This window comes from Solanum stenotomum, chromosome 12, assembly GCF_019186545.1.
Source record: "Solanum stenotomum isolate F172 chromosome 12, ASM1918654v1, whole genome shotgun sequence".
NCBI classification, from domain to species: domain Eukaryota; kingdom Viridiplantae; phylum Streptophyta; class Magnoliopsida; order Solanales; family Solanaceae; genus Solanum; species Solanum stenotomum.
The window spans coordinates 36,411,315-36,420,991 of NC_064293.1; the positions used below are offsets into that span (position 1 = coordinate 36,411,315).

At 34.0% G+C, this 9,677-nt stretch overlaps 2 protein-coding genes across 3 annotated transcripts; one reads left to right on the forward strand and one right to left on the reverse strand.

Moving 5' to 3' along the window:
- Window positions 1-1,830: 1,830 nt before the first annotated feature.
- Window positions 1,831-2,980, reverse strand: LOC125846645 (V-type proton ATPase subunit G 1-like). 2 transcript variants are annotated; one of them, XM_049526203.1, is made up of 4 exons: window positions 2,896-2,980; window positions 2,373-2,468; window positions 2,206-2,306; window positions 1,831-2,045 (listed from the first exon to the last, which is right to left on the reverse strand). In XM_049526203.1, the coding sequence occupies exons 2-4, from the start codon at window positions 2,458-2,460 to the stop codon at window positions 1,902-1,904; spliced, it is 333 nt and encodes a 110-aa protein (XP_049382160.1). In that variant the 5' UTR covers window positions 2,461-2,468; window positions 2,896-2,980; the 3' UTR covers window positions 1,831-1,901. The 2 variants fall into 2 exon arrangements, with proteins under 2 accessions (XP_049382160.1, XP_049382159.1); XM_049526202.1 differs by lacking the exon at window positions 2,896-2,980 and having other exon boundaries at window positions 2,373-2,485.
- A 642-nt stretch (window positions 2,981-3,622) lies between these two features.
- LOC125848916 (50S ribosomal protein L21, mitochondrial) lies at window positions 3,623-8,837 on the forward strand. The gene is made up of 5 exons (XM_049528879.1): window positions 3,623-4,225; window positions 4,535-4,615; window positions 7,813-7,914; window positions 8,322-8,396; window positions 8,484-8,837. The coding sequence occupies exons 1-5, from the start codon at window positions 3,785-3,787 to the stop codon at window positions 8,592-8,594; spliced, it is 810 nt and encodes a 269-aa protein (XP_049384836.1). The 5' UTR covers window positions 3,623-3,784; the 3' UTR covers window positions 8,595-8,837.
- Window positions 8,838-9,677: the final 840 nt, after the last annotated feature.

Below are 9,677 nucleotides of genomic sequence, written 5' to 3' on the forward strand. Positions count from 1 at the left end.
TATGAAAAGTTGTGACTTTTACGAAGAGTTGCGACTTTTATGAAGAGTTGCAACTTTTATGAAGAATTGCGACTTTTATAAAAAGTTGTGATTTTTATGAAAGACTATGACTTTTCCAAAGAGTTGCGACCTTTTCGATAAGGCACAATAAACATTCATTCACACTACCCTTTGTTGTCTATAAATAGAGGGATTTCCTCTAATTTTAAAACAACGAAAATTCTAAACTTTTTCTTCTTCTTCTTCTTCTGTACAATTAAATATTCGTGTACTTTGCTCCTGTTAAGTGGCTCACTGACACCATTATTTTTGTATCAATACACGGGTGAATAGAATCGTTCTATCGTGAGACGATCTATTCATTTAAACCTCGGGTACTAGAGGGGAATAATTTTCTTAAGAGGACAATGTGCATTCAGTGGGCTCGATTTTTTCCTTTATGTTTTATTTTATTATTACAGATCCTGATATGTTTTTTACAGTAATTAATTTATGCTTATGTTATTAATTGTTGTTTTTGAGTAAATGTTTTAAACTTTGTTGTTTATGTTTATGCTTTTGATCATTATGCTGAAGTAAAGATATGTTAATCAAGAGTTTGATGTAATCAATACACTATTGGTGTCATGTAGATTAGAATTCTTAAATTTGTAAAATAAATGACTTCGATCTTTATAGAGTTTTCAGTGGCTAAAAGATCCATGGGATGTCCAAGAAGGGACTTTTAATTGTTCAGAAGTTATGGCGGTTCCACACTACCTTGGAGGTTTTGTTATTCAACTTTCTACCTTATCGATGCATACAGTCGATTAGTGACATCCAAAAAAATAAAGGAATGTAGTGGGATGGTAAGTATTGTACTCAACCTTAATAAAAAATTTGGGGTTCAAATATTGGATTGGAATCAATAAATTATCCATCAAAGTAGGATGAATCCATATTAATCAAATATTAAAGAAATAATTATCTCCTTAAAAACATTAGATTAAAAGTCGCAAAAAAATAAAGTTTGAACCATATTGATCGAAACATAAACAACAAAATATGTTTTTTTGGCTATCAAAGTAGTGTCATCGATTGCGAATGATTTTGAATAAGGGACTTGCCAAGACATCATTTATCCAAATATTTGAGCGACATACGTTATTTCATTGTACTCCAAGAAATGTGTTTTTAAATTTTAATTAACTTATCAAGTACACAACTAATTATAGAAGATGTATAATATTTAGATTTTGTATGTAGAAGCCTTGAATAGGAGAAAAACTCTCGCAATTGATGAATAAAATGTTTGTACCACTTTTGAAAATACAAATATAGAGAATGAAACAATTACATATCTTTTCTAAAAATTTTGGTGATGAATAACTACAGTAAAATGAAGAATTGATAACAAAATGTATAAACACTTAGAATCACATCTTCTTGGTTTTAAGATTAAAAAAATATTCCATTTCATCTTTGGGTAAAATATTCTTGACAATTTATCGTAGGGCTGTACCCACTCGAAAACACTTACATCAAATGTTCAGAAGTAGATTACTGACGTAGTTCAATACCACGCGAAGCACGGCCAATTTACCTAGTACTCATATAATTTGTTCCATCTTCTATCCCGCATAAATTATACATAGATTCTCTTATAAATTAGGTAAGTAATAATTATGTAGGATTACAAAAAACGTAATCAAACACCGTATAAAAATAATGGATGAATAACTTTTACACAACATTTGAAAACCTACCAACCAAACATTGTATCAAAATTAATACATGAATAACTTTTTTCCTATTTCCAAACCAAACATGTTATTCATGTATTAGCTTTGGACTTATCGAGCTACCAAATTGTTTTCAAAAACATATATCATGAGGAAAAGTGTTTCAAAAACATGCATCAATCATGTTTTAATAGTTGTAATGTACTTTGTGAGCATTGCAATTACATCAGGAGATACTTGGGAGGCTGCTTTCTTCAGATGTTGAATCTTTTGCTCTGTTTCTACCTCAAGCCTCTTTTCAGTTGAGTCTGAACTTCCACTAGTCTGTGTATGAATTCAATGAACAAATGAGGTATTTAATTGATCAAATGTCAACATGAATATCCTAAGAGTTTAAAAACTAATTTGTAACGAGAAATACTAAATTTGTTTGTCTGGTTTTAACTTGATAAAAAGTTTAAGAAAGTAAAAGAGAAATTAAAACCTCAGATAGTTTCTGCTTGTATTCAGCTTCGAGATGGGAACGATAATTTGTCACTTCCATCTCAGCCTCTTCTTTTGCTTGCCTCAATCTTGTCGTTTTAACTGAAAAGTACCAAAACACATAAAAATCCTTACAAAGAAAAAGCAACTCAATTTCCAAAAATTTACCATTTCTTGCAGCATAAACAATTTGTTGGGCTTCCTGTTCAGCAGTTAGTAGCATTTGAATGCCTCCTTGTCCTCTCATTGAATCCATCGCTACTTCTAAGCCTCAATATGAAAGCGGTGGTAGAGTCAGAATTTTGTTTACTAAAGGTGTTCAATATATATATATTAATAATTAATTAATTTTAATCAGGTATAAATAGTGTAATCGTCAATCCAAAGGGGTTCACATAAAACTCTTACGCCTTTTTTGTGGAAAAAAATTATTTTGAACACAAAAAGGCAGATAAAAAATTGAACCTAAAAACGAAGACCAAGAAGAATAAAATCCGTCATAATCCACATCTCATCAGACTATTTGGTTGATGGGGCAACAGAAGAGTATATATATATATAATATATACATGAAAGATTTGTAGAAATACTGCTGCGGAAAAGATAAAATATACACAAATCTTATCCTGCTGCAATTAATGTTTTATATTTCAACAAAAAAGTCTGCTTATCGAATAAATAAAATATGTACCTAAAAATGGTTGTATTAAAGCTTGGACCTGTAGAGAGTTTCTTTTATGAACAAACAAAGTTTGGATTTGGATATCAAAGGGAATAAGGACGATTCAAATGAAAAAACATGGATCTGATTTTAATAGGATAAATTATAGGGTTCCTATTTATCGTCCTTTGTCCTGGTAAATAGGACTCTTGTTGCAACATATGAAACAACTCGGTCAACAACCAAAATGTAATAAGCCACTTTGGCCTATTCGTTGGGAAAAATACAAAAAAAAGTAGTTTTTTGTTTTCAAAATTAAAAATGGCATTATAAAATAGGAGTTGTGATTGATCGTGAAATAAAATTGAGTTGTTTTTGAATTTGTTTGAGTAATTTAGAGTAAAATATTTTTTTTCCAGATATTATGGCCTACTATGTTTTCCAGAGTTAAACTCCAAGAAAAAGTGAAAATTTTTTATGGCCAAATGTGTTGGGGTATTTTTCTTAAGTTTGTTACAATAATTTTTTCCATATTTGACTAGTTGAAAATATAATTCGAAATTGTAGGAAAGAAAGTAAATACTTAATATTAGTTCAACATCAAGTTACACGGTGCCATTAACCACAAGCCTAGGTAAAATAAATAAAAATATTTTATAAATTGAGATATTTCATCAAATTATTTTATATCTTTCATACTCAATAACAAATATTTTGATAATATTATTTTTATCCTACCAATCAAATCATTCCGACCCTGAGGGTGAAAGTTTAGCGGTAAATCTGAATCGGGTTAATTGTTACCGAGTAAACTCGACAGAAACTCCATCTTCAACCTCACTCTTAAACCCTAGATTTTCATCAGTCCCACATCACTCCAAAACCCTTCTTCTTCGTCAGCTCAAAGCTCAGCCAAACAATGGCAAATCGGCGATGCCTTCAAACCCTAACCCGTCATTTATCATACCTTCTCTCTCCAAACTCATCTCTTTGTTCACTCAATTCCATTTCCCCTCAAACACTAACCCCAGCACTGCTCAATTCCATCAACACACTAACTTCGTCTCCCAAATGCCCCCAAGTTAGCACTAAAATTTCATCTTTCCACCGGCATTTCTCTTCGAATCGACCGAGCAATAGCGACGAGGAGGAAGAGGATGAAAGTGAAGACGAAACAGATTATGATGACGACGGTGATGATGACGTTGAGGGCTTGGAGTCGAATAGTGAGCCCGGTAGAGAGTACACTCCGGAGGAGAAAGAGCACGAGGCGGCAGAAATTGGGTATAAGGTGATCGGCCCACTTCAGAAATCGGACCGGGTTTTCAAACCATATGAACCCGTTTATGCTGTTATTCAGGTTCTCATTTCCTATCATTTTGCTGTTTCGTATATAGCTCAATCCTAAATTAGTTGGGTTTGGGATACACGAATCCTCAATATCCATTAAGCTGTTTTCTGACTGATAGGCATTGCTTAATGACACTGATCTCACATGAGCCAGCCTAAAAGGCATGGCCAAGTCCAGTCCAGTATTTTAGGGGAGGAAAATGTAGTGAAATAGACAATGAAGATGATATACATGTTGGGATAAAATGAAGTAGCTCTACTTTGTTGTTGAAGTTTTTGTAGCTGTATGAGGATTGAAGAGGTTTTCTGTGTGATGTAGATTGGTTCCCACCAGTTTAAAGTGAGCAATGGCGATTCCATTTTTGTGGAGAAACTGAAGTTCTGTGAAGTCAATGACAAGGTGAGTTTGGTTTTCACTTTCTGAATGTTGTGTAGAAAGTTGATGTCCTTTTGTTATAAACATTGTTAACTGAGGCAAATCTTGGATTTTAAGTCAGTGGATGCATAGTACAACTGTAAATATATTTTAGAAAGAATTGGCTCAACTATAGCTGTAGTTCAAGTGGAGGATCCCTCTTCTTCATATTGTATCAATAGTTACCTGCTAAATATTCCTTACAAAAATTAGAATGTTGGGGGTTGATGCTGTCAAAGGTCAGGCTGAATTTTGATCCTGTTCATTTAAGCTCTCTTATTTGTTAAAGAAAGGGAAGGTGATGCTAATTATAAGCAATAATTTGCAGCTTTATTGGCCTCAACCTGGGGATATGTTAGATGATTCAGAACTGATGAAGCATAAAATACTTCTTTTCTTACTGAACCTTCATTAAGAGTCTGATAAACAGTATGACCTCTTATTGCAATGTGTTCTTTTGAGAAGTTTTATACTTACTATAATCCCCATGATTTATCTATAATTTTTATTAATTAAAGAAACCTTTTTTTTTTTATAAAAGCAATACAACTTTCTTCCTTAACCAAAAAAAAGAAAAGAAGAAGAAGAAGCTATGCAGCTTTTCTTTAGTTATATAAAAAATAACATGCAACTAAGATGAAAAATCTTGAAAACCATCCAAATAGTCCCTGTCATTGACTTATTCTTTAAATCTTCACCTTTCTTTTAAAGGTGAAATATAAATGCATGTTACAGTTTTCCAATTGCTCTATTATACTGATTACGAAGTCTGGTAGCCTTTTCTGTGATTCTGAAGACCCATTCATGTCCTATTAAGTGCCATGCCAAAAGTTCAGTATACCATATCAGTTAATCAGATTCTTTAGAAGAAGAGTCTACAAGATGTAATATGTAGGTGTAATGACATTGGGAGGGTTCATGACACTATTTGTTTCAATGGAGAAGAATTAAGAAGTTTTTTATTATCAAAAAAAGGGTAATATACATTTTTGTTCTACAGTAAAAAGAAAAGAAAAAGGAGACTTGCATTCTGTTGTTGAAAATGAACATCTTTTGAGATGTGTTTGCTTAGAAGTCTTAGTTTCCCTTTAAAACTACTAATTGTTTTTTAAATCATAAGAATTTGTGGTTTCCCTTTGAAACTGATTCTTTTGATATGATTTCATACTAAAGCCCATTTTTTTGGTTTTCCAATTCTGTTGGAAATAACTACTAACATATTCATTCTTTACAAACAATCTTATGTCTCAGTTTTAACAAAAATAAGTGAGAAACAACCTTATCACCAATAAGTATAGTATGGTTCGTGTTTTCTTGAGAGAATATTAGTTCTAGTACAATCTGAAGCAAAAGTCTAATGTTCAGAAATGATGCAAGACCAAATGGGGAATCAATGTTGATCCATCTTGTGTTTTCTGCCATAGTCACTCTGAAACAAGGGGTCATTTGTATGTTGACTATGCTGAACTGCTGATACTAGAGAGTTATGGAACATATCGATGCACTGGCTTCACAGTCGAAGCTATTTAGCACACACATGGGATCATCACTTATAGTGAACTATTCAGAATGGAAAAGGATACTCACAAGCAACTCATATTTTTAAATTGATGTATGCTAAAACTGTTCATTCTATCTGGATAGTGAGAAAATCAGATAATAGTATTTTAGAAGAAAGCAAGAGACTTGGGAAAGCATTGCTAGGGAGATAGCCTGCATACTCAACATCAGAGGAACTGTTAAAAATTGGAGTGCACTGCAGTATTTCCTTTTATAGTTTATTTGTCTAGGTGTTGAGTGGGTATGTGTCCTAGTGTTTTCTGTGTCTGCTTAGGGACTACAAGATACCCTCCCTAGGAGGTGAGTTCAGTTCCAAAGCCTTGAGTAAAGACATATACTTTGTATTTGTTTGTTAGGCTGTTCTGGACAACTTAATGAGTTAAGATTTAGCTGTGGTTTTGCAAATATTTACTTTGGTAAGTAATAAAACTTTGAATTGGACAATGGTTTACTCCTAAAATTTTGGACAGACTAATGGCTTGGAAATACCACTCTTCAGGAGGATTTCCCAGATCTGTTTAGAATTGCTCAAGATCCCAATTCTGTTATTGCTGCTAATAGAGAAGGGATCAATTGGGATCTGAGATTTAGAAAGAATATGCACGATTGGGAAGTGAATGATCTGGTAGACCTTTTTGCTAGACTACAACATTGTCACATTAATCTCCAGGCAGCTGATAAGCTCAAATGGGGACACCAGAAAGGAGTTTATACAGTCGAGGAAGGGTATCAACAGCTGTGCTCTAGAAACCCCGTGATAGCTAACTGGCCCTGGAAACTCATTTTGAGGACCAAGCTACCACCTAAGGTAGTTTTTTTTACTTGGATAGTTCTATATGAGGCATGTCTCACCCAAGACAACATAAAGAAAAGAAAAATCCAGTTCCCAAACAGATGCTATATGTGCAAAAAAGAGGCTGAAACCCCCAGACACCTTCTTCATTGTGAGGTGGCCTCAGAATTATGGAGCATGTTTTTTTGTCTCTCTGGCATCAATTGGACCACACCCCTCACTGTTAAGGATGCATATGAAAGTTGGAGTCTATGGAAAGTTGACAAAACCATCAAGAAGATCTGGATTATGATACCTGCTTGTATTTTTTGGTGTATTTGGTTAGAGAGGAACAAGAGATGTTTTGATGGAGAGTCAACTGCTTTAGGCATTTTGAAGACTAGGTGCATTGAAAATTTGTTTAGTTGGTCCAACTTGTATCCTGTTGTTAATGCAGAACAACTTCAGGATTTTACTAACTCATTAGCTCTGGCTTAGATAGTTTGTATAGTTAGCCAGAGATTTTTTTGTAAGCTCAAATGCCATATCTTGTAAATTTTGCATCTTCTTGATGCTGTTATTAATACCACTTATCTTATAAAAAAAGAAGAAGTTAAATTACCAAAGGTTATAAGCTACATAATGTAGGATTGTATGGCCTGTGCTTGACCCTGATGAAGCGTGCTCTCTGGTTTTCCTTATCTACTTCTTAGTTTGTGCCTGGCCTGACTGCCTTGGACTTGTGAGAAAATGCTTGTACATTGGAATCTCTGTTGTGTGAATATCTTTCTCATAACAAGAGCTCTGTTGACTGAATACATAATTTATCATGCCATTGTTTTATTTTCAGTTGATTTTAAACAAGGTTCTGCTTCTGGGCTCAAAGACACAGACAATCATTGGCAGGCCTATATTGCCCGATGCAGCTGTTCATGCTGTTGTTGAGGAGCATGTAAGATAGTTGTGTCATGACTCTTACCTTTTTTTTCAGCCTCTTTGCATATTGATTTGTGGATTTTCTAATCCTTTCTGACTTAATATACTGTCATTCTCATCTGCCTAAGCTTTGGTGGTCAGAGTTACCCGGTACTTTGAGAATAGGAGGTAGCAGGTACCCAAAAAAATAGTTGAAGTGTGCGTAAACTGGCGCGGTCACCGCTGTCATTAAAAAAAGATATACTCTCATTCTCGTAAAGTTTGGTTGGATATAGAAATTCCTCAAACCACTCTTTGATGCAGATTTTCAGGCTCCGAGCTTGGCTGTTTAACTTAGTTTCGTTAAGATAAAATATGTATATGTACAGCTTTATCTCAATTCAGATAGATTAAGAAATTTAATCTGTCCTTGTCTTGGTCCAGGCATTAGATGCTAAAGTACTGATATTCAAGAAGAAGAGACGAAAGAATTATCGACGAACACGAGGGCATCGACAGGTTAGTCATCTATTCATCGATACGAAGGTTAAAGAAATATGTTTATAACTTTTAACTTGTCATCCTCTTTTCTTTCTTATTTATTAGGAATTAACAAAGTTGAGGATTACGGATATTCAAGGAGTTGAAAAGCCTGAAGTGGCACCAATTCTCAAGACAGAGAAGAAAGATGCAAAGAAGGTAGCAGTAGCAGCTTAAAAATGGTGAGATGGTTAAAGAAAGCTGCTTGTGTAGGGGATTTTTGGCATATACAGCAGACACAGTCGGCATTTTCCATTCTCGTTTTCTCTTATAAATTGTGTTAGAACTCAGATGCCACATGAGGTCAGATGGAAGGGAATGAATTTGTTGTAGGCTTTAACATAGTCAAATCTTGAGGATATGTATTTGGTTATGATGATAGAATATAGCTCATCGAAGCTAAAGAAAATAATATTTCTTGCAAAGGAGTATTTCCTACTGTTAAAGCAGTGGCGACTTTTTCTCATCTATTTTCTGGTATGCCCTTTCCTTGTGTTACTGTCAGACAGTAAATACCTACTGCACCGAATATTTACACTAAACCGTGTTTTCTTTGGTTTCTGCCTGCCTTGTATCAGCTTACACTGAATGTTTGGTTTTTGCATTGACTTGTATAAAAAATTAGCATTGTTTCGTTCCAGTTTTATTTGATGTCCCCAAAGGGACATGTAACATTAGCATTGTGACCTTGATTGAGCTAAACCTGTAAAGCTATTCAGTAACAGAAATCAGAATAGGTCTAAATATTTCCATATCAGTCTACAGACATGAAGTATCAATCATATGGCTTTTGATCTTTTAAGTTCTAGATAATATTTGACAAACACATGTGGCATTATCAATATCTGATTGATAAACACAGATTCAAACAGTTGCCACCACAGACACTTCCTAAGTCTACAGACTGTCCCACTTGTTGATAAGAGAAGATGTTTGGTGTATGCAAAGCCTAGCTTGCAGCTATATCTTCTTAGTTGACTCCAAAACAATACTTAAGATTAGGATGAAGTCTCTCTATCTCTTCACTTTCTGTCACCTCTATGATATAGTAGTTCTTTTGCTCCACTTGTAAATTTTGCCCTACCATTTCTTTAAAAGCATCTTACTTTATCCCATGCAATTTTTTTCATTTTCTTTCTTTCGATTATTATATTGGGTACGTTCAACTTTCGATTAGCCAAGGTATCACATAACATTATCCATCAAAACTTACACGAATGAGATTTTCTGTGCTAACTGGCTAAACAAGTTCATTGAACA

What these genes read in the sequence shown, in the direction of transcription:
- LOC125846645 (XM_049526203.1), bottom strand. Translation starts at nt 2,460, where the DNA reads ATGGATTCAATGAGAGGACAAGGAGGCATTCAAATGCTACTAACTGCT. An exon ending in TGTTTATGCTGCAAGAAATG is followed by an intron (nt 2,307 to 2,372) that starts GTAAATTTTTGG and finishes GGTACTTTTCAG; the next exon opens with TTAAAACGACAAGATTGAGG. An exon ending in ACAAGCAGAAACTATCTGAG is followed by an intron (nt 2,046 to 2,205) that starts GTTTTAATTTCT and finishes ATTCATACACAG; the next exon opens with ACTAGTGGAAGTTCAGACTC.
- LOC125848916 (XM_049528879.1), top strand. Translation starts at nt 3,785, where the DNA reads ATGGCAAATCGGCGATGCCTTCAAACCCTAACCCGTCATTTATCATAC. An exon ending in TCTGTGAAGTCAATGACAAG is followed by an intron (nt 4,616 to 7,812) that starts GTGAGTTTGGTT and finishes TTTTATTTTCAG; the next exon opens with TTGATTTTAAACAAGGTTCT. An exon ending in ATGCTGTTGTTGAGGAGCAT is followed by an intron (nt 7,915 to 8,321) that starts GTAAGATAGTTG and finishes GTCTTGGTCCAG; the next exon opens with GCATTAGATGCTAAAGTACT.